General features: G+C 38.5%; 2 protein-coding genes across 2 annotated transcripts in view; both read left to right on the top strand.

Annotated features, from left to right (window-relative positions):
* Positions 1-2,463, top strand: part of LOC145311948 (lymphokine-activated killer T-cell-originated protein kinase homolog) — a 40,744-nt gene extending 38,281 nt beyond the window's left edge. The window contains exons 10-14 of the mRNA XM_080151018.1: positions 184-266; positions 400-461; positions 694-768; positions 1,273-1,397; positions 1,891-2,463. Of these exons, the coding sequence (XP_080007144.1) occupies positions 184-266; positions 400-461; positions 694-768; positions 1,273-1,397; positions 1,891-1,939 (394 nt within the window). The 3' untranslated portion in view covers positions 1,940-2,463. The remainder of the gene's footprint in view (positions 1-183; positions 267-399; positions 462-693; positions 769-1,272; positions 1,398-1,890) is intronic.
* The window catches only part of LOC145312573 (uncharacterized), a 40,341-nt gene continuing 18,225 nt past the window's right edge, over positions 2,458-24,573 (top strand). The window contains exons 1-12 of the mRNA XM_080151828.1: positions 2,458-2,529; positions 3,236-3,327; positions 3,912-4,021; positions 4,578-4,715; positions 4,904-4,956; positions 5,192-5,252; positions 5,621-5,692; positions 22,068-22,122; positions 22,536-22,664; positions 23,156-23,267; positions 23,931-24,049; positions 24,220-24,490. Coding sequence (XP_080007954.1) covers positions 2,474-2,529; positions 3,236-3,327; positions 3,912-4,021; positions 4,578-4,715; positions 4,904-4,956; positions 5,192-5,252; positions 5,621-5,692; positions 22,068-22,122; positions 22,536-22,664; positions 23,156-23,267; positions 23,931-24,049; positions 24,220-24,490 — 1,268 coding nt within the window. The 5' untranslated portion in view covers positions 2,458-2,473. The remainder of the gene's footprint in view (positions 2,530-3,235; positions 3,328-3,911; positions 4,022-4,577; positions 4,716-4,903; positions 4,957-5,191; positions 5,253-5,620; positions 5,693-22,067; positions 22,123-22,535; positions 22,665-23,155; positions 23,268-23,930; positions 24,050-24,219; positions 24,491-24,573) is intronic.

Raw genomic sequence — 24,573 nt, 5'->3', positions numbered from 1 at the left:
TTTGTACTCTTTAATAATCCTAAGGTGGTTAAAGCAATTTTTCTGGGAGATGGGACACCACTCTCTTAAAATTTTTGGGGCCAAATCTTTAGGCTTTGCCTCTAGAGTCACAATTATCTATTACTATTTAGCTTTTATTGTATTAAATCAACCAAACGAGATTTGCATGAACCCTTAACTAGGAGGCGGAGAGGAGCCCCTAGATGATTCTATGTCAGAAAGTTTTGACGATAGTTTTGATGATGCCGCATTTCAGGAAGCTCTAGGTAAAGCTCTAGAGTTGTGTTACCTCGGGCCTTTGGCCCCTCGGGTCTAACAGAACTAATTTTAACCTTATGATTTTTATGTCTGCGGAAAGCTGTCTATAATACGATGGTATAAATAACTATTCTCTCCTAGGAACAAGACCAGCTTTACCAGATACGCTTGACTTGGATAACTCATACAAGAAAGTTCTAGAGGTAAATATTGAACAAATCCTTACTACTTTTGTGTAATACCATCGGCTGCGCACTTAGCATCTAGGCGCTCTATAATCAGAAGGTCTAAAAAATTGCTTAAAACCCTCACAAGAAAAGTGTCTAATACGATTGAACACATGATTTTTCAGTTTGGCTTAGTACCGGTTCTAATCCAGCGGATATTAATCGGTTTCGACGCCATACTGAATTGGAAAAAATAATTTCTGTTTAGATATTTTTTGGAGCAACTATTGTGGAAAAGCCTGAATCAAGACCTTCTGCTAAACAAATACTGGAAATTCTTGAGGTAGGTCACAAGTCATTATCCAACAAAGATCATATGACATCATCCTTAAAGCGAAGCTCATCACAAACTGGACGGACTAACAAATATTGAGTGTAAAAGTAAAGCAAAATTGCAAAAGACTTTATTAAAGAGATGCCTTGCTTTTAACTAGTGAATAGTAGTAATGGTGATATTTTAAAACCTATGTTAAATTGTTAATACATCACGTACAAGCGTTTTTTAGTTAGTTTTTCTTAATTTTGGGGTCATTTTATAGTACAAGGATGCTATATATTGATATTACACGAAAGGACACAAAACTTTTGTTCATTTAAAAAATACTTAAGTTTCCCAAAAAATCTTAAACCTTCGTGAAATACATCATATAAGAGTGATTATATCTTTAATAACATATCCTCTCAGTCCAAAGATAAAGCCTAGGCACCAGGTTTACGCAAATGTGTCAACCCCCCCCCCCCCCCCCTCCCTTAGTTTTCAATTTAATGATATGAATGTTATGACTAGAGAGAGGATACTGGAGATGATAGTATAATGTGTGTCAACATCATTGATGGTGATGCTGACGATAGTATGGACCAGAGCAGCTATATGGAGGAGAGTAGCTGCGCTACAATTGATATTTCTGACAGGAATTGTATTTTATCTATAAGCTAGGGGCGAAACCAGTAGTTAAAACCTAATAGCATTAACAAAAAATCTAAGTTTGTGTTCTTTAATAGAATGTGATTTTAGATTTAAAGAAATGGACATAAAGACACCCTTTTCTTTTAAGTAGTAAGGTTTTGTTGGCTTAAGCTTAAGAACTACTGAAGCGATTGTGTTTCCAGTGACGGTTTTAGACTGATTTATTTAGGCATTGCAAGTCTTTTTTTGTTGTCAATAGGCTTTATATTTTAGTCTGTAGGGTCAAGGTTACACTTTATTATTTATTGTCATTTTGACTTTATCAAGGTATTTAATGATCTAGTATTTTAAAATATAGAAATAAAATATATATGTTTTCATCTTTTATTTTTAAGATGTGTCTTTATGTACTACATACTTGATTTACGGAATCTCCGCAATATATTTTTGATTCCCTCTAATTCTATTAACAAAAAGATAAAATACAATCAATTTTAGTGCAAATGAGAGCAGTGTCCTTATTTGTGAATCACCACCGGCTGTTTAAATTCAGGATAAGCAGCGGCTGCCAAGAAAGACTGTTTTTTTATAATGTAAAATATTTGGTGTTCCCTCTCCCTAACACCAATATACCTCTCCTTTATCTTCCCTTTAGAGCTCTTCTAGCCCTTACTTAACCTAGCCTAAAATAAGAAATAATTTTTGAAGATAATAGTTTGTCCATATCCAAATAAGGAAAATCACCAAATATTTAAATACTTAAAATTGTACCTGCTGTAAAAATCATTTCATAATAAGATTTGACCTAAGAAAATACATTATAAAATGTAAAGTTGTCAAAAGTATTATAGTTTTAACATTTCTAAAAATATGTTTTTAAATTAAATTGTCAAATATTGTATTTAGTATATAACAACTTTATAATGTTTATTTTTATATGTATCATTGTATATGACATGTTTTATATATCTCTATATTTCAACTGTTAGAATGAAAAAACAGAAAAGTTTTTTTATTGATAAACCACCTTCTTTGTTTTACCAATTAATATTAATGAATTATTAATTTAGATGAAATTACAATGTGTGAGAAGAATGTAGTTCTTAGTTTAGACTCGGGCACAAATTTTCCTTTAAGGTGATATAATTGTTTATTAGTTAGCGCATTGGTAGATAGTTATCTCTTCGAGATTCTCTAATTTTACGAGAAAAGGCAAAAAAGATAAAATGACGGTTTTCGGCCGTAGCAAAGGCTTGGCCGCCATTTTCATTATTAGGTAGCGCATAGGTAGATATTTTTCTCTTTGGGAATACTTCCTCTTAAATAACTCTCAAAATAGTGTCAAATGAAAATTTTTGTCGAAAAAATGTTTGTCTCAAATGATTCAAAATTGTCTAATTTGGCGAAAGTTAAAAAAAAATTTTTCTCAGAAATTTACGTTGTACCCAATTTAAGCAACTGCGTTGCCAAAGTTTAGCGTTCTACTCCTATTTTAAAGTCTCAGAAAACACACACCTTTACGGAAAAATTACTTCCTTTCTTTAAAATAGTTGAATACTCTCTCTAAAGCATTATTTCATTTTATATAAGGGAGAAGTAGCTCGTGCAATACTGCGTAAAATTGTGAGCAAGCTTCCTATCAAAAGCGATTATTAAGTCTAACTGTTATTAAATATGCGTTTTATTGTACTATGCTTTTTGCCAATAATAAAAACAGTTAGACTTATTAATCGCTTTTACACAATATTGCATAGACTAGGTACTTTTCCCTTTTTTTATATTTACAAAATATATCAGAGAGCTTTGCTAATTTATGCTATTAAAATAATTGTTTTTGTTTTAGGCCTGGGTCTCTAGTTCAAATAAAAGCCAAGTTAGATAATGTTCTGCTGCAGACTGACCGACTCAAGCTTACAAACAAAAATCCTCTGTTTGGTAAGATAATTTTATATTTTCATTTTTAAATAATTCATATTAAGTCCCAGTGGAGCAGCTGATATATAATTTATAATAATGTTAGTGCTCACAGTTTTCAGAAAATACGTTCGTTTATTCATTGGCTTAAAAGTCTTTTAGTACCTAATCTAGATTGAGTTTTTCTTTTGGATCCAAAATATGAGGGATTTATGAAATAAGCTTTACTAACAGCCTTAGAACTATTTAAATCTATTTTATCTGATCCCTTATGTTTTTGTTTACATTATACACAAAATTTGGGGTGCAATTTTTGGGGCTGGCGTGTCCCACATCCAAGAAAAAATAGCTTATACCACCACAGGATTAGTAGCTATACTTCCCGTATGTCTATAGCTCAATCGGCTCTGTGGTTACCAAAATCTTAGGCTTGAGACAAACACCAATCTACTGAGTATCATAGATTTAGAATGGTAATATGGGGGACAAATCAAGACTTACTAACAGCTAACGATTTGTTTTTTTGAATGTCACGTGAACTAGTATGGTGAACAATTCAAGACTAACTAAAACACATAAAAACTATATCTATCTATTACATTTAGAATGTGAGCTAGTTTGGGAGACAAGTAAAGCTCTATTAACAGCCCTCAGAACAAAACGAGCTTGTGTTAGAGTTGATGTTCTGATAGATGACAAACTTTTGGGCTATTTGGTAAGTTTTTCTCTTTTTTTTTTGTAGAATACAATAGAGAAAAATTCAATTTGCTACATTGTAGTTTTCAAAAATTCACATTCATCTTTAACAATCACAAATTGCACATTTAGGGTTTTATCGAAGTACATTACAAACCCGTGACTGTGGCTCATCACGAAGCCCATCCGCTCGTCGTCGGGGAGGTGATAGGTTCGAACCTCGGCCCGACATCGCGTCATAACTAAAGACGTTATAATGGTTCCTACTGTTTTTACGTCAGGTGCGCGCGCGACAGAAGTAGGTGGAGTAGGGGGAATGCCTTGGCCTATAAGGAAGCGCAACTCATTATCATGCACAGTTAGGACTTCTCAGACAAAGGTCGTGCAATCAAAGATTGGTTGTCTGTTGGTTGTTACTTAACCTAATATCCACCAGTGAGCTATAAGAATATTGTATCCCATTACAAGCGGATGATGCCCTTGGTTCTCTAGATGAACACTCGAAATTTAAGGAGAATCCCGCCCCAAATAAGAACCTTCTATACCTAGTAAAAGCTATATTTTTGTTTCCTCAGGTTCTTGATGTACGAAGCTCCCCTGTGGTATCACTGAGTGATGACCCACCAGCATCCAAAGCGCATGCGCTCCAGGGTGCAGGGGGTTTGAAGCCCTGCCCCGCACTCAATGCTGTTCTTTATATAGAAACAGATCAGGTAATTTCTTGGTGGGAGGGGTGGTCATTAGAAATAACTATGATTTAGAGTAGTTAACTGTGATTATTATAATTTCAGATGTACATCAATTTATTGTTTATTTTCTTATTCCTTACCTTTGACAACTTACTTATTTGTCTTCTTCCTTAGTTTGGAAAAAAACATTAAATATTTATTATCATTATTAGGCAAGTCCCGCGCCAAAATCCTCCAAGCAAATCAACAAAACAGAATATACTCAGTAAGTATTACACTTAAAATATTATTTTAAAAACCATGGGATTAAACAAAGCTTTTCTATATTTAGGGTGTTACCATTCGTGTGTTGACGGAGAGTATTGACCATTTAATAGATCTTTACAACTATTTAACATTAAAGTCTTTTCACCCAGATGTTTCACCGTATAGTTTCGTTTTTTTATGTCAACGTTTTCATATCTCAAATTGTGTTGAAAACGAAGTTTTTCATTATGCAGGAGGAAAACGGTAACAGATTCCTTGAAGCCAGTTTTATTAGAAGACGCAGGTTACTTTCAGGGAAAGATTTAATAGATTAAAGTTTGCGTATCTTAACTTTACAGTAGCTACAATATTTTTATGATAACAGGGGACAGGGCTTGAAAATAATAATGTTTTCAAAGAATAAGTATTAACATAGATCTAATTAATAAAATTAATGTATAAATACCTTAAACAAAGAACTTAATGGTTTCGCCGCCGTTTCTTCACCGTTCCAAATTATACCCCGTTAGAGCAACTACTAAATAAGCAGAAAAAATGACAAACCTTTGTTTGATATAATGTATACTGGTTTACATCTTCTCAAATCAAGGGAAACCGCTATTTTTCTACCTTCTTTTCTTTTAATATTAAATCTTGTTTTGTATGTATTGTGTGATGAGCAGATAGGAGAAATTACAGCATGTCAACTTTTCCATTTAAAAGTGGCAGTTCTCAGAACTGAAAATTTACACATGGTAAGAGTTTATATACCTATTACTATAGATAGAGGATTAGGTATTCTTTTCAACAAAAATTAAATTGAAAACATTTTTTCTTATTATTTTTCTTATTTTCATGATCATAAGAGCCTATCCATTAGGCAGCTGGGTAATAGCCGCAGCTAAGCTATTTTATCCAATTTTTGTTACTATTTTAGGATAGCCAAACATTAAATATTTCAGTAGAATTAAGCTTCTTAAATTAATATTTTAACATTATTTCATTGGAAATATTAACAATACAACCCTTTAAATATTTAGGTTTAGCTTTTAAACGATTTAGGGAAAATAAACCTACCAAGGATTACTCATGCCAAAGGGGGGGGGGGGGGGGGTAAAATGTGGTGACTAGGGCCACGACATACCAGCAATTTTATTTTGGGTGCTACTCCCTTAGTTTTAGAGATAATTGGATGAAATCTTTTGGGCTGGGTCACTAATTACCCCAACTATTGGTATCTTTCAAAAAAAACGGCGGCGGGACCGCCGCTCCCGCCGCCGTTTTCCGCCGCCACCAAAAATTTTTTTTTATTGCATTTCTCGCCGAATTAGGCAATTTAGAATCATTTAAGACCATGTTATTTTTTTCAAAAATTTTTCCCCTTACAAGCAACCCTGCGGGGGGACTTTTCATTTTTTTCAAATTCTCGTTTATCAAGGTATATCTTAAATACAGTGCTACTCCTGTGCTTTTAAAGATATTGAAACAAAATCTTTTAAGGTTGGTAAGTAAAAAATATTTGAATTAAGAAAACGGCGGCGGGACCGCCGCTCCCGCCGTCCGCCGCCCTTTTCCGCCGCCACCGCCACCAAAATTTTTTTTGTTTTATTGCATTTCTCGCCGCCGAATTAGGCAATTTGAAATCATTTGGGACCATGTTATTTTTTTCAAAAATTTTTCCCCTTACAAGCAACTCTGCGGGGGGACTTTCAAATTCTCGTTTATCAAGGTATATCTTAAATACAGTGCTACTCCTGTGCTTTTAAAGATATTGAAACAAAATCTTCTTAGGTTGGTAAGTAAAAAATATTTAAATAAAAAATGGCAGAGGTACCACCGCGAAAAATGGCGGCGGGACCGCCGCTCCCGCCGTCCGCCGCCGTTTTCCGCCGCCACCAGAAAAAAAAATTTTATTGCATTTCTCGCCGAATTAAGCAATTTAGAATCATTTGAGACCATGTTATTTTTTTCAAAATTCCCCCCGCAGGGATGCTTGTAAGGGGAAAATTTTTTGAAAAAAATAACATGGTCTCAAATTATTCCAAATTGCCTAATTCGGCGAGAAATGCAATACAAATTTTTTTGAAAGATACCAATAGTTGTGGTAATTAGTTACCCAGCCCAAAAGATTTCATCCAATTATCTCTAAAACTAAGGGAGTAGCACCCAAAATAAAATTGCTGGTATGTTGTGGCCCGAGTCACCACATTTTACCCCCCCCCCCCTCCCGCGGAAAACGGCGGTGGCGGCGGAAAACGGCGGCGGACGGCGGGAGCGGCGGTCCCCCCGCAGGGTTTCTTGTAAGGGGAAAATTTTTTTAAAAAAAATAACATGGTCCCAAATGATTTCAAATTGCCTAATTCGGCGAGAAATGCAATAAAAAAATTTTTTTTGGTGACGGCGGCGGGCGGCGGGAGCGGCGGTCCCGCCGCCGTTTTTTTTGAAAGATACCAATAGTTGTGGTAATTAGTTACCCAGCCCAAAAGATTTCATCCAATTATCTCTAAAACTAAGGGAGTAGCACCCAAAATAAAATTGCTGGTATGTCGTGGCCCGAGTCACCACATTTTACCCCCCCCCCCCCCCCTTTCATCAAGAAATTCTGATTTTATTGCCATTTGCGCACTAATTGCGAGATAGGTGCATTAAAAAATGCCCTCTTTTTGTTTACAATTTTCTGCCCTCTATTATATACATCTTTATATACCTACTACCCTATGTAGATTGTAGATATCTTTTCTAAGTATGATCAAGTTTACCTGACTTTTTTTGCACTTTTTTTCTTCAATGCACATATTCTTTTATCTTGAATGCAAAATATTAGCAATTACCCATTGTGTGTGTGTGTATTTGTGTGTTTGAATGTTTCCTGCAACTAATAGATAAGTTTATGTGCGGATTTATCAAAATTAAAATTAATTTATTGCTAGATAATCTATTAAAAAAAATAGCTCTCCCAAAATTCTATGTTAGGTACATCTATGTTGAAAATGTGTATCTACATATTTAATTTTATATGTTGCCAAATTGTAATTCTATTGTAAGAATCTAAACAAACTACGTCTTCCGATGATCTAAGACAACCAGAAGGAATATTGAAATTTGAAAACCATTTTATTTTTAAGTTCTTGTTTTAAGTTAAAAAATATATTAGATTTATTTCAGTTGTCTTTTTTTTTTTAATAACATTAAAAGTAGAAATGTGTTGGTAGTGATACATTTTCATCAATTTTAACAGAGAACTGACTCCTCCTTTATATTCTATCCTCAGAAGAGAAAGTAATTGACAAAGTAAAAAGTTTTTGCTCTATTGACTATGTCAATGACAATACATACAGTAAGCTTAGATCATCGGACCTCTACGTGTTCGAATAAAACTGCAAACATATTATTTTAGTGCAAATGAAATATTTAAATTATTCTAATAATCCTTAAATAAAAGTAACAGGATTATTGTTATTGTCTAAGCTAGCTGTTGAACATATATAATTCTCATTTACAACTTAGAGAAATCGACCCTAGATAAAAATCTCCCCCCACCCCCCACCCACCCCATCAAAAATTGCTTTACTTTTCCTTCATTAAAGTAATATTTAAATGAAAATTAGGGGGGTGGGGGTAGCCCTAGCTTAGTCGCTAGTGGTTTTCTATAAAAAACAATTTCTGTTTATAACCGGTTTTGTTTGTGGGAAACGTTATTGTGTGGTATTCGGCAACCGTGAGCCATGCCTATGGCAACCCTGACCGGGGTTCGGGGAAGGGCCAAAGGCCCTCCCCCGAGTCCTGGGGAAGGGGTCTGCCGACCCCCTCCCTATGCCTAAAATTAATGATTGATTCTGACAGCCTTATTATGGTTAAGCTGTATTGTTAATTCCCCCCCACCCTTTCCAGGGATGGGGGATCATTATTGCCCAAACTGACTATTGTATATGTATTATATTGCTTTTATTTATGACTATTTATTCCTATCTGTGTAGTTATTGTTTGTTGTATATAACGTTAGTAATCCTTAGACCTTCAATAAAGGAACAACTGAATAGACTCTGTTTATTATTTAGTGATTGCTAGAGAAGCGTAGCTTCTCTATAGTATAGGTGTCCACGTCTGTTCACACTGCCGTAGTCATTTGAACTCTGGTGTCTGCCATTTATCCTAGGCGGATACCACAACTTTTGGTGACAGCTGTGTGAGATTACGGCAAACCACAAGTGTAGAGCAGACGCGCAGCTGAGGCTAAGGTACTCCCAGCAGTGAAACTGGCAAAACTGACACAAGCAACCTGAATTACCCACCCTGGATAGCAAGGTCTAACTCTGCATCCGGCAGTTGTGGAAGCGAAATCTAGCGAAAGACCACTAAGTGTGGCGGAACCCGAGCTGCGGAGAGTAGCGAGATCGGACGAGAGACTGCGGAGAGCAGCGAAACTTGACGGAGAACCGCGAGAAGCGCCGACATCTAATGGAGAATTGAGCGCTCAAGGGCTGAAACAGGCCTGCGGACGGGCTGAAACAGGCCAACTAAGTGTAAACGGCTGAAAATAGGCCAACATTTACTGCAAGAGATAGCAGGATTCGAACCAGCGGCGCTGCAGGACGGGACATTCCCTGCCGCCACCAGCCGGATTTGGATACACGGCGCTGCAGGACGGGACATTCCCTGCCGCCGACAGGCTGAAACAAGCCAAGGATTCGAACCAGCGGCGCTGCAGGACGGGACATTCCCTGCCGCCACCAGCTGGATTCGGATACACGGCGCTGCAGGACGGGACATTCCCTGCCGCCGACAGGCTGAAACAAGCCAAATAGCTGCGAGCTGCGAGCGAACATACGAGTGTAGTGTACCAAGCAGAGGAAACTACGTCAACTCCAAGTATCCTGAGAGGCTACAGCGCAGCCACCCATCTAGAAAAGCAGATATTATATCACATTGTAGGGATTACCACCCTAGTGTGAAGGCTGAACAATAGATTTATGAGCAAGGATTGGTAAACAATTTGTTGTGTATTGTGATAAAACTAAAAATAGAACAGGCTTGGTAAGCAAATCTGTTGTGTATTGTGATAAGGCCAAAAATAGAACCTAGATGTAATATAACAATGCATTGATAAACAATCTAACCCCCCAAGCCTCCAGCACAACAAATAAACCCCTTATTCCAGCGGAAAGGGAGGGGGCCCACCATCCATTGAAGAAAATACAATCGAGGTGACATAACAACAAGCCCAGGATTAAGGAAAAGGGCACAATTACCTCACCACACAGTTACCTCAAACCCACAGCACTCCCCCCTCTCCATAGGGGGAACGGACGGTTTTACCCCGTCCCCTCACGCGCTTCCCCCCTCCTACCCACACTTGACTAAGTCCGCCCACGGTGTGGAGATAGCGACCGGGAGAACAGAGCGCCATTTACGGGTCGCGCAGCAGAGTTCGGGACGCATAACAAAATTCAATGGACGAATAAGACAAAGCGGACCAATGAGAGAGCGGGTTGAGGGATAAGTGCGCGTTTTACCTGTGTGCGCGGATCTGACGGTGCGTAAGCGCGTTGCAAGGAAAGGATATTTCACGCACACACACACACACACAGGAGCGGAGCTACTCCATAGCATCCAACAGAGATATTTTTAGAAAACAAGACTTGCAAGCTTCTCCCTCCTATCTATAGTGTGATAAAGGAAAACCCAATCAGTTCCTGACAGCAGTTCAGACCCTCAACAGCTATCTACCCCTACCAGCCTACTCTACAACTCAGAAAAAACTAGTGACAAGTACTTTGGGTACATCTAAGTTACATCTTTGTAGTTAAGTAAGACGAATGGTTAAAGGACCCAACATGTAAAATCCTCAGACAGAAAAACTCAAGGCATCAAATTTTTAAATTTATTCAACGTTTCGAGGGCAAAACTGCCCTCATCATCAGGAACTAAACAAAAAAATAGCAATTAAAATTTATCAAAATATGCATTTTAAGTCAATTATTACTTAATATATGTTTTATAGGCATTTTTACATATAAAAAAAAGAATTAAAATTCCCTATGGTTACACATTGATAACAAATAAAGTGAATAAATAGGATATATGTTTATACAAGGTTAATTAAATGCAAAGTAGGGCAGTTTAAATAACAAAATAGAATTAAATTTGAAATAAAATCTTACTTTTTTTCGTCCATGTACATTATTAACAAAACACAAATTGAAACTGGCAAATTTTTGATTGATTTTTTGTAAATTTTTTGAAAGTTGGACGGTCAAATTAAACAAGTTATTAAATCATTTGCTCTAGAAAAAACTTCAGTATAGGTGCAGCTTTGCAGATCAGTCTTTAAGTAAAAGTTTGACCAAGAAAATTTTTTTAAAAAGGATGAGCAAATGTAACAAGACAAAACAAAAAAAAAAATTTTTATTGCAACTAGCAAAAAGGTACATAAAATTGTCATGAATTTATATTTAAACCATGTTCAACTGTCTTTTTTTCTCTTATCCAATATTTTTCTCTGATATCCAACAGAGTTTTATCTTTTTTGTGGAGTTTTTCAAAAGGGGTAAAAACCATGTCTGACCATGAATGGTTTCTACTGTTAAAATGTTTGGCAACTGGCTTTGAAATTTTTTTGTTTAAAATATCCGAAGAATGAGCATTAAATCTAACAGAGGCAGCATTAGAAGTTTGTCCAACATATTGCATTGGACATTGTTTACACTGAATAGAATAAATTACAAAATTATCTGAACATTTAATATTTGACTTGATTGGGTACTTTTTTTGAGAAAAACTGGCAACATGTTCAGAAATATTTTGACTTCGATTACACAGGTATTCTTATGCTACATTTAAAGAATCCATTTCTTTCTCTTAAGTTGTATCTCTGAGTAGGATATAACTTGGCTCGAATTAGGTGTTCACCTAAATTTCTTGCTCTTTTATATCCTATCATTGGCATCAGAGGAAAAGTTTTTTTAAAAACTGGATCTTTACTTGCTAAAGAGAAATGTTTTTTCATAGAATTAGATACAGAATCAATACAAGGGTCATATGTTAAACAAAACACAGGTCTACTGTTACTTTTTACATGAACAACTTTTTGTAAGGCTTGTGTGCGAGAAATAATCTTTACTTTCTCAAAAGCATGTTTTATAACTTTAGAGTTATATCCACGAATTAATAAATTACATTCAAGTTCTTTTAATCTAATTACAAAGTTATCATTTGAAGAACAAATTCGTTTTAATCTATAGGCTAAGCTGTAAGGAATATTTTTTGTAACAAATGGTGCATGTGCACTTTGAGGCTTTAAATAGGTTACACGATCTGATCCCTTTACAAAAAGGTCAGTTTCAAATTTGTTATTTTCATTTATCCAAATATTACAGTCTAAAAAATCAACAGATCTGGGCCTAATATTTAAAATAGGAAAATTTTCAACAATAAATTGGCCATTTTTCCATTTTGTTTTTACAATTTTATCTTTTAAACGATATTCACATGTAAATTTAATAGTGTTATGAAATGTACTTATATATTTTAAAAAATCAAGAAGTTCATCCTCTGTTCCTACAAACAAACAAAGAATGTCATCAATAAAGCGTTTCCACCAAGAGGGGGGACGGCCTTTCCAATCTGTGAGTAATTGGGATTCAAGTTTTCCCATGAAAATATTGGCATATGTTGGTGCCACTTTTGTTCCAATGGCTGTCCCCCACTCTTGCAAATAATACAATCCATTAAATATGAACGAGTTGAATTTTAGAACAAAAGATAGTAACATAATTAAAAAAGGAATAGATACATTACAATCGCCATATTTCTTATCACTTAAAGCTTCTTTAAAAGCTTGTATCCCTTCATTGATAGGAATTGAAGGATAAAGTGCCTCGACATCAATACTGACCAATATAGCCTGTTCTGATTGGTCCATATTTTCATTTTGCTGATCAAGAAAACGTAGTAAATCGGGGGTATCTAAAATGTGGCTATCAAGCATTGGGGGAATATGTTTGGCTTTAAAATCTAAATAGCTACTTAGATTTTCAGTATTGCTGGAACACCCACTTATCACTAATCTAGTGGGCGAAATTTTTTTACCTTCTGCTACACCTTTGTGTACTTTGATTAAGCCATAACCTCGCGCTTCTGCTGGTTGGTCAGGCAAAAGTTGGTCAGCCAGCTTTTTGTCAATAGTCTCGTCTACAACAGCATCCTCTAAGGCCTCCTTGATTCTGTTGTAGTGTACTTTCACCATTACTTGATCTATTTGTCTATAAACAGACAAAACAGATCCATCCTGATTGGTTATTTTTGAGCTGAGGTGTTCACCTTCAATCGCTGAAATATAATCATTTCTATTTACTATAGTGGATGCACCACCTTTATCAGCTCTTAAACAAACAATGTGACCCGATTTTTGTTTGTCAATTAAATTTTTTAAGGCAATTTCTTCCCCTTTTGATACATTGGGAAAGACTTTCTTTTTTTGATTAAACATTAAATCACTTTCAATTCCATACAGAAAATTAGACAAAGTTTTAGTTGGCTGACATGAAGGTAGATTAAATTTTTTAACAGGAACGCTAAATTCTGGTATATTATTTGTATCAGAATTTTCACTAAAAATATCGGGATTTAAATCAATGGCTTCCCTCCATCTCATTGACCTAGAGAATCTCTTAACATCATAACTTAAGCTGGTAATATTCAGCTTTTTTGGCAAAGGAACGAAATTTAAATGTTTGTTGAAAAGCGAAATTTCATCTGATGTTAAAACATGGTCAGAATAATTAATGACCAAATCATCTAAAGGTTTTTGACTTAACCTTTTCATTTTTCTCCTATATTTGGAACGTTTTATAAATCTGCGATTACGTTTTTTAGTTGTGTTATTGTCAGACTCAGCAGGTTTTATTTCATTGCTAATAAAATCTTGTTTATTCACATTTTGTAGATTAAAAAGTTTTGCCTTATACTTGTTTTTTTCACTTAGAAGAAACTTAGATAATCTAATATCTAATTCTTTTTTTACAATAACAATTTCAGAGCTTTCAAGATAAAGATAAACTTCACTACTTAGATTTAAAAATTTCTTATGAAGTTCACATTCCAATATGTGATGCTCTTTTATAGACAACTTCAATTGTTCAGTTTGTACACTGGTAAAAAGACTTTTCATTTTATTTTGGGCTTTAGAAGAAAATCTTTTATCGACGTTTGATTTGATTTCAAATGTTTTTGGAAAGACTTTTTTAACTAAACAGTCTTTTAAAAAATTAATCAGCGACTTAGTTTGGGAATAATTTTTGAGACAATCTACTGTTCTAAGATATTTCTTTTTAAGAATGTTATCAATGGTTAGCCAAACAGAACTAAAATCCTGAATATTTTGAGGTTGGGGGGGTGGGGGCTGTGATCGAAACCGAATGGTCTGCTGCGTCTGGTCGCCCATGGGGTTGTTTTGAGAGGCTGACATCATGGTGGGGGGCGACTCTAAAATCACAGTTACACAAGGATGTTCTTCACACGGATCACATACGTGATACACTGGGCCGTCACAGGGTTGGTTGATAAGTAAGACGAATGGTTAACGGACCCAACATGTAAAATCCTCAGACAGAAAAACTCAAGGCATCAAATTTTTAAATTTATTCAACGTTTCGAGGGCAAAACTGCCCTCATCATCAGGAACTAAACAAAAAAATAGCAATTAAAATTTATCAAAATATGCATTTTAAGTCAATTATTACTTAATATATGTTTTATAGGCATTTTTACATATAAAAAAAAGAATTAAAATTCCCTATGGTTACACATTGATAACAAATAAAGTGAATAAATAGGATATATGTTTATACAAGGTTAATTAAATGCAAAGTAGGGCAGTTTAAATAACAAAATAGAATGAAAGGGATAGTTCTACGAAGTGTATTTAAAGAGTTAAGGTACTTAGAGTAGTGAACTTTTATATGTCTTAGTAGAATATATTAGGCATTGGATAGATATGATTATATGTTAAAGAATTTTTAACATTGACCAGACCAAACTTTTTTTATTTGACAATATCTAAAAAAGTTAAAGTGATTTGCCACATAAATTACATGAGAATGGTCTATATTTTTTTCAAATATGTATAGCCAAAACACCAATATCAGAGAATCTTTTTCCACATATTTCACAAGAGTTATAAAAAAAATTGAACAGGGGTTCCCCTTGGGACAAGTTACTTAAAAAACATAAAAAATAACGTCCGGTTCATTATTAGACAGGTTTTCTATAGATTCTTTTTAAAAAAATAAAAAGAAAACCGTCTGGTTTACTTACAATATACACATTATCTCACGCGGAAATACCAACTAACCATACAACATATATATATATATACATATATAAAAAGACCATTCTCATGTAATTTATGTTGCAAATCACTAACTTTTTTAGATATTGTCAAATAAAAAAAAGTTCGGTCAGGTCAATGTTAAAATTCTTTATCACAATCATATCTATCCAATGCCTAATATATTCTACTAAGACATATAAAAAGATCTTTACTCTAAGTACTATACTAAATATTTTATTGGTCATTCTTTGTTGTTATGTGTATTTTGTTGTATAAACAATTTAAAGTTCTATTAACTAGTAAATGCTATCCAAAGTTGTATTTAAGACAAAAAAGTTTTTGCCATATATAACATGCAACGAAGTTGAAAATAAAAATGAAAAACTTATTTTTTAAGGAAAATCCCTGGTCAAATCTTTTAATTTTAATCAATAACTTTATATTATGCACTACTACGTTATTTAAAATAGAAAAAAACTTACAGTTCACTATTTTTTTTTAAAATGCACTTCGTGAAACTATCCCTTTGAAATAAAATCTTACTTTTTTTCGTCCATGTACATTAGTAACAAAACACAAATTGAAACTAGCAAATTTTTGATTGATTTTTTGTAAATTTTTTGAAAGTTGGACGGTCAAATTAAACAAGTTATTAAATCATTTGCTCTAGAAAAAACTTCAGTATAGGTGCAGCTTTGCAGATCAGTCTTTAAGTAAAAGTTTGACCAAGAAAATTTTTTTAAAAAGGATGAGCAAATGTAACAAGACAAAACAAAAAAAAAAATTTTTATTGCAACTAGCAAAAAGGTACATAAAATTGTCATGAATTTATATTTAAACCATGTTCAACTGTCTTTTGTGATAAACAGAGTTGGCTGCTAGGCTAGAAAGCCTCAAGTGTAAACCATTTATAGTATTGACTTAAAACTTCGTGTCCCGCCACTGAACCGTTGACCTGATGGAGCAGCCGCAAGCGCCAGGAGGCGACCAAGCCCAAGGATGGCTCCAGGATGATCCCCAACCGGCTCCAGCCGAGTACCGCAAGCTGATGCTGAGTAACCTGCCGGAGTATAGAGGACCGCCCAAGCAATCCTGGAGTTCCCACATCCGGAGACTCGAGATGTCATGGGCGGCTTACCGTGTGCCTCCCCATGACACACTAAACCGCCGCAACGCCCTTTTACTGTCACTGGTGGGGCAAGCGGCGGAGATGGCCTCTCATCTGTTTGGCGAGGCAGGCCAAGCCTTGACATACGAACAAGTCAAGGCCGAGTGTGAAATGTTATTTCGTCCAGCCTTTGAATCCCAGACTTTGAAGCAAGCCTTCAGGGATTACAGGCAACACTCGACAGAACCTATACAAGCATACATATCCACAAAGTGTGCCTTGTATAGGGAGGCCTATAGCCATGAGGACCTTGAATTGTTGATAGACGAATTAAATCGTGGCATTTGTAACGCTAATGTGAAACGTGAAATGATGAGTCATGAGATCGCCTCGGTACCTGAGTACACGAGGCGAGCCATGTTTACCGTCACAATGATCACCAAGCAGCTGAAGGAGGGTGTGTGCCTAGTGGACGCCACCGACGGGCTCACGGGATCAGCCAGCGTCCAGTTGCCCCACTACGATGAGTCGGAGCCAATGGAGATTGGCGCCTTGGCTCCGGGTCTCCACCAGATGGGGAAGGTCGCCCCAGATGACAAGACTTCAGGCCGCTGTTACCGCTGCCAAGGGAAAGGCCACCGAGCCCGAGACTGTCCGACGCCTATGGAGGTCAGCCTAGAAGAGAGACGCACCCAGCCACGCCGTGACCGTCCTGCCAAGTGCGACCGTTGCCACTATGCCGGCCATACGGCGGCTGAGTGCAGAGCCGACTGGGACCAGGTAGCCGGCCGGAGGCGCACTGTGGACAAGGGCGCTCCCCCAGGAAAGCCCAGCAGAGTAGCCAACATGGAAGGGAGCGCGCCCCCAGCAACACCCCAGCAAGCAGCCGCCCCCAACGCAGCGGGCCGAGCCGACGGAATGCCGCAGTTTGGAACCGTCCCAGCTAGAATCAACGTACTGGGAGGAGCAGCTGAACCCAACCAGGTTGGCCTGGGCTTCAGCCTCAACCACCTGGGGCCGGAGTTTGTGCAGCCCAACAACATCACCGAGCCAGAAGTCCTGAGGCCCCAGCCCTTCAGCCTCAACATGATGGGGCCTGCCCGACCGAGCCTACCCAGCAAGAGTGGAGGGGCGCTACCCAGCGTCACTGAGACGGTGTACGGAGAGGCCCTGGCGGCCGTTGAACGAGAGAGGCAGGAGGCGCTAGCCAGCGCATCGGAGTCGATGTATGGGGCGCCATCCGGCGCCGCCACCTGCGATGACTGGGGGGTGCTATCCAGCGCCCCCACCCTGGTGCCTGGGGCGACAACCGTCGCCGCCACCGAGATACCTGGATCCTGGAATGAGCCAGCAGCCCCAGAGGAAGGGGTGACACCCGTCACCCCCAGTCAGCCAGCGCCACCAGCCCGTAGGGAGAGCCCAGCCATACACCATCCAGCGCCCACTGCCAGCCGAGGGAACCCAGCTGCCCATCATTTCCAGTCGAGCCAGGATAAGTTAAATTTGACAAATGTATTGTATCCAAAGTATTGTAACCCTCCAGCCTTGCCTGTGCCTCCTGCACCAGAGGCTGGGGAGATTGAAATTTGGGGATATAAGGACTTGCTTGTGCCCCATGCACCTGAGTTCCTAGGGCAGGGGAGGGACGTAATCCAGGGCGAGCCTGTGCCACACGCACTTCAGCCCCATGCCACTGGGCATGCCATGGACAAGGGAAGGGACCCCTTGGGGCTAGGGGAGCCGACACCCAGGCAGGCGCCAGTCGCCTGTCAGTCTGTCATTGGGGAGGGTATCAGGATGCCCCGGGCACCCAAAGATAACGCTCAATGGAAATTTGTATCTAGCCAGGAGCAACCCAGCCGTGTCCAGCCCCAAGAAGCAGCCGTGGCCCGAGCCGAAGATCCCCAGCCGCGTGTGCGAGGTCGATGGCTGTCTGGTAGCTTCTCACACTGGTGGATGGTTCTGTGGGGACTACTGCTCGCAGCCGTGTGGCCTACAACTAGCTACGTCCTGGTAGGGTGGGACTGCGCCAACCCCACCCACGTCACAGCCTACAACAAGGAGAAGATGTGTAGCACGGAACCGCTACACCAGGAGGTGCCCTTGGGCCACGAGGTACATGTCCTGCAGCAAGTCAAGATTAGGGAAACAACAGGATATAGCTGTCAGCTCACCGTGTCCCATTGGACATTTAGGTGTGGGGTATGGGGTCACCTCAAGGTGACCTCGGTCCCCACCCTCATGAGGCCAACCAAGATTGATCCAGAAACGTGCTGAGACCTGGCCAGGACCCGAGTCTACACGCTGCCAGGCAAGACCCAGCCACTGACGTTCCAGCTGAACCATCCCCTGTTCTTCACCCTCGATATGGTGGGTGCCTTGGTCAACAGCCCCGAGGGGGTGGGTTGTGAAGGGGAGGACGTCCATTTCGAGGGCCAGCTGTACCGCAATGAATTAGTGCTCCAGGAACGACGGCTGCTGGTCAAGGAAGAGACCTATGTAGTGGAGGATGGACGGGTGGAGTCCCAATCTGACCACCTGACCCTAGAATGTCCCCATTCTGAGCTGTCTTGCATTACTGGGGAGGCCACCTACGTGTGGGACCACCTGGGGAGAGATTGCCCCTTGAGGCTGATCCGCAGCCTCCAGCCTAGCCTAGTGATGGATGCGTTCCTGGATGACCATCAAGCCCAGTTCTTCATCAACATGACCACCCCCACCTCAATAGTAACTGCGACTTTGAGGCCCATGCCACCAACCACCCAGCATTGTTCGTGGCAGCTGACCCGGCCGCGGCAGCGCTGCCCAGAGTATCGGCCAGGGATGTGGATGTCCCCCTGCAGGCCCAGATACATGCAGGTTACATTGGATTTACCCTGGAGACACGAATGAGAAGCTTAGCGGCAGAAGAAGTAGTGGCCAATTGCTGGAAGCTCCAGCAACTAGACCCGGCCCACCCGGTGCGTGTCCAGGGGAGCACGTTCTCTGTGCTGAGGGGAGATGTACTGCTCCAGCATACCTGCCAACGCAACAAATATGTTGTCCGTGAGAGCAATGAATGTTGGGACAAAGTACCAGTGGAACCCACAGGATTCGTAGACGCCGTGACAAAGGTGTATAGCGGCCACGCCACCAAGATTCCCTGCTCCTCCACCTACCCCCTAACTGTGCACGTGGAGGAAGGCTGGATAGAGTTAACCCCCGCACCTAAGAAGAGGCCACCCCCGCTGGATACGCCCAAGCAGCTGCTGACAGAACCTTTGGATGACTTTAGTTCGGGAGGCTTGTATTCGCAGGCTGAGCTGAACGACTGGCAGCAGCTGCTAGCGTTCCCAGCGTATAAAGCCGCCATGCTGACCGGCCTGTCTTATGGCTCATGCGTTCAGCAAGGTAGCTGTTCGGCCACCGGAGACCATGGGATCGTGTCCTACAATATCGACCGACTGGCGGAGGAAGGAGAAGCCGCCCTGGATGTCTGGGCTGGGTTCAGACAAGCTATTCACGAGTGGGGAGATGGCGCAGCCATACTGTGTTTGCTGTTGTTGATTCTCAAACTGCTGGGGGATTTAACCATCATTTCCCTGGCAGCCGCACAAGGAGGTGTACGGGCCGCCATGAATGCGATGTCACAAGTGTTCCTGTACCATCCAACCTTGTACCGTAAGGCCTTGGCCAGAGCCAGACTCACCCATGCCAAGTCCCGGGACTTTTCAGTAGACTGGAATGCCATTCCTATCGGCCGGGAAGCAGCCGAGGAAATGGTGTCCATGCAATCAGCCAATAGCGGGCATGACCGCCCAGGCAGGCCTGGACCACCCTCTGGAAAGCCCCGCGGCCCCTCGGGAGGCCAGGCTGTCGCTCAGACGGTCAACTTGGTAGCCAGTGCCCCAGCCGCTGCCAACAACAACCAGAATGCCCCGTTACTGACCGGCCCCGCAGCGGCTGTGCCCCACGCCAACCTGACACCTGCTGGCGCCGAGCTACGTGTCCAACCAAAGCCAGCCTCTACCTTCTATCCCACGTTGGGAGCCCATCAGCCCTGAAAATCACCACTAGGATTCCATTGAATCATTATCGTTTGTATATATCTTAGCCCTAAGGAGCGGGCCGAAGGCCTCAACCACTGTCGGAAGTCTGGCAGGGAGACCCCCTCCCAGCCTTCCGAGGGGAGAGTTGTGGTATTCGGCAACCGTGAGCCATGCCTATGGCAACCCTGACCGGGGTTCGGGAAAGGGCCAAAGGCCCTCCCCCGAGTCCTGGGGAAGGGGTCTGCCGACCCCCTCCCTATGCCTAAAATTAATGATTGATTCTGACAGCCTTATTATGGTTAAGCTGTATTGTTAATTCCCCCCACCCTTTCCAGGGATGGGGGATCATTATTGCCCAAACTGACTATTGTATATGTATTATATTGCTTTTATTTATGACTATTTATTCCTATCTGTGTAGTTATTGTTTGTTGTATATAACGTTAGTAATCCTTAGACCTTCAATAAAGGAACAACTGAATAGACTCTGTTTATTATTTAGTGATTGCTAGAGAAGCGTAGCTTCTCTATAGTATAGGTGTCCACGTCTGTTCACACTGCCGTAGTCATTTGAACTCTGGTGTCTGCCATTTATCCTAGGCGGATACCACAATTGGACGCAAAAGAAAATATTTATGTATAAGGGAGTAATTTTGTTCGTGTAATTAAAAAAAAAGTCAAATGCACTTATTAAATCCAAGTGTTCTTAATTATGCTATGTAAAATGGTCTATAATTAAGAACAGTTTGACCTAATCAGAGCATTTGACTACAACCAAACACTCAACTTTACGGAAACACGCGAAAAAATTTCTCTCTTTATACTGTTTCATATTCAGTTTTATTGAATAAATATTAAACAGGTTGATACCTATACAAGGAGTTTATTTACATGTTTTAAGTTTTAAGAACCTTTAGTACAATAATAATTTAAGAACAAAGTAACGGAAACGATTTTACTTTATGACATTGGAAAATATTTAAATTGATCATTTTTAACAGATTACATTTTAATTCAGTTCATTTATAGCAGGATTTTCATTTAGATTTTAGTAAAACATTTGACATACACGTTTTTAAAGTACAAGAATATTTCTTCTTAACATGTTTCCAAGGGGATTAATTTTACTAAATAACTTTAAAAGTTTAATTGCAGACAGCCAGTGTACGCATATCATTAGAACCGGAATGAAAAGGTCTATAAGAAATCTGTTATAACACCCAAGTACAAAAAAAGCACAAGTAATATACAGCACACAAAAACGCGTAAAAAAAAAGTTTCTCGCACTTTTGTTTTCTAGGGCATTCCTGTGAAATTTTAGTTAAAAACAATTTCTTGTTTCTTTTAGATCTCTTAATTGCGGTTCTAATGATATGTGTATAGGGACTTTGCTGCCAGCCGTTTAGAAGCTTACTGTATTTATAGTCATTTAGTCAGAATAATGTCCTTAGAATTTGATGTTAGTATAGTTATATTTCCAAAATCATATGCAACGGAAAAAGAAGTTTTTAAGGATAATTTGTTAAAAACTACTAGATTTTTATTTCTTATTAAAAAATGCCCTAATCTAATAAAGAATATATTGCTTGTTTATTTCTGTCAATTGTAAGTGGGTTAAATTAAGCAATACTTTTGTGCCTTACACTGATTATTTAATATTTTAGTTGAATACAGATCCTGATATTAAAGACGAGTTTAAGATAGTTTATGATTTATTAGGTAACATTATTTCTTTATTGCATGAACATTTATTTAGGTACTTAATGCTTATACGCTAATGTAATGTTTAAGTAAAAGATAACAACTTTCTTTTTTAATTACAAATTTTCTTTTACTTTCGTTACCTTTTGCAAAGATTTTTTATTTTAATGTATTAAACTTAACTGTTCTATTTTTATTAAAGATGTTGTTAGCTTGTACTTCGACAATTATTTTAGTCATTTTAACATAATTAGAATAAGTGTGGCGGTTTCCCTCAAAGTGCCTAGTAAAACACCCCCCGCCCCCCAAATATTTTTAAATAATTTGAAAAAAGGGGGGAATGGGGTTATTGTTATATGATAGGTGGTAGGGAGGATTCAGTGCTCGATATATTCTTCGAGGGAAAGCATAAAATTCATAAAATAATTCAGGTACAGAACTGGAAGCCAGTCCTGGAGAAATAGCCACTGCCAAGTTGAATTCCAACAAACAAAATCTTGTAGCTTTCTTGTCCTCGTATGGCATACAAATGAACATTATTCAATACGATAAAGTTGTAGGTAAGCATAATGGATGTATTATTACTTGGATCTTAAACCAGTCCACTAATTAAGTTGCAGCCGGTTAAAAGAACAATTCTCCCCTTTCACTCTCTTTACCCCCCATTCAAACCCTCCTACTGGATGAACGAAAAGACCTATAAACGATTTCAAGTTATTGTCGGTTTCTTGTTCTTAAATGAATTTTAGTTGTATAGATGTTCGCATTAAGCACTTTTATTGCTATCAGGGACAAGGAATCGGGATTTTAACAATAAACTCTTTATGGCAACTACTAGTAATCAACAAAAACAATATCCCTAATTTTTTCTGTATTCACACCACTTCCTTTGTTAAATTATTTTTAAATAGATAAAACATTACGTAAGACTCAATGAGAAACTTTTTATTAGGTATTTTTCACATGTTTTATGCTAGTTAACTAGCAGTTGGGTCTGATACCCATTTTCAATTAATTGCAAAGAATTAAAACTATAAAACTTTTTTTGTAGGCACCGCAGATATAGATATTTCCAGTAGATTGAATTTCGATTCTGGTAATTTTCCTGTTCAATATACAGGAGAGTGTCCAGTTATTGCTTCTTACAACCTCACAACTCCTAGGTTAGTTTGTCAGTACATTTCTTTAGTGCAGATACACTATTAATAATTGATATATTATTACTTGGATGTTGCACCAGAGTTTCGTGTACTCTAATAAAGTGATACTCGCAGCTGGATAAAATAATGATACCCTTTAAATATATCCATATAGGTATCCATTCTTTAAATTGAGTATGCCCGTCTGTCCGACAGAAAACATTTTCTCGTATTCATTAGATCCGGTGGATAGGAACCGGTTCTCCTCATCCATACGAAAAAACTATGTCTAGCATCGTATTATATCCAGTTTATACGAATATAAAAATGTACAATTATAAGATTAAAACCAGTTATTTTAGCCCGTGCCTTTGGCACCTCGTGGCTAAAATAACTGGTTTTAATCTTATAATTGTACATAACTGTATACGGGCTAATGCATTCTAAGTCTAACCATTATTACTATTAGTGTCACGCTTTAGACAAGTTATTGGGTGATGACGCGATGTGGTACTGACTCATACAAGTTCTAAATGTTTATTTTAAGTGATAATACTAAACCAAATGCATATATATGAAATTGTCAACATTAAAAACAGTTTGACTTAATTAGCGCATTTGACTAAACAGTAATACACAACTTTACGCAAAATACAGGAAAAAATTATCCCCTTTGTTTTATTTTAGAGACAAGGATGGACATTATCCATATCTGATGATATTTTTATATTTGGACATACTACCTCACAACCCATCACCTTCAGCTATAGATCATCAGAGCATTGATCTATCACATGTATCAGAAGGTACAACTTTCTTATTCACCAGATCATATTAAGATTTCTTAAAACTCTGGTTATTTATGCGTGTACGCGCTACGTGTTATTATGTTGGTGAATAGTATGTAGTTGGTTTTGGATGACGAACTATTTTAAGCATTTCTGTTCTTCCAATCTGTGAAAGATTTTTTTTTTAGGTGAACTTTCAGATGCCATATCTGAGAGTATTCATCAGCAAAGTATAATAGCGCAGCAACAATATAATCAAGCACAGCAACAACAACCACAAAATCAACAACAATTACCTCAACAACCTTCAACCACAGCTACTGCTGAAGAAATACAAAATCCGCAAATTAATTTACACGAATCTGCGTTTAGAACAATAGAAACTCCACCTGTAGGAAATGCGCAAGCTGAGAATGTTGAAATTCAAAATCCACAGCCAACAAAAACTGGATCTTTAGGAATGTTCATAGAATTAATAATATTGAATCATGACGGACATACAGACGGACAGAGTAAAGGAAAAATAGCTCTACAGAACATGA

This window comes from Acartia tonsa, chromosome 2 (assembly GCF_053477335.1).
Source record: "Acartia tonsa isolate MP-2025a chromosome 2, ASM5347733v1, whole genome shotgun sequence".
Lineage (NCBI taxonomy): Eukaryota > Metazoa > Arthropoda > Copepoda > Calanoida > Acartiidae > Acartia > Acartia tonsa.
This window is presented reverse-complemented; position numbering and strand designations above follow the sequence as displayed.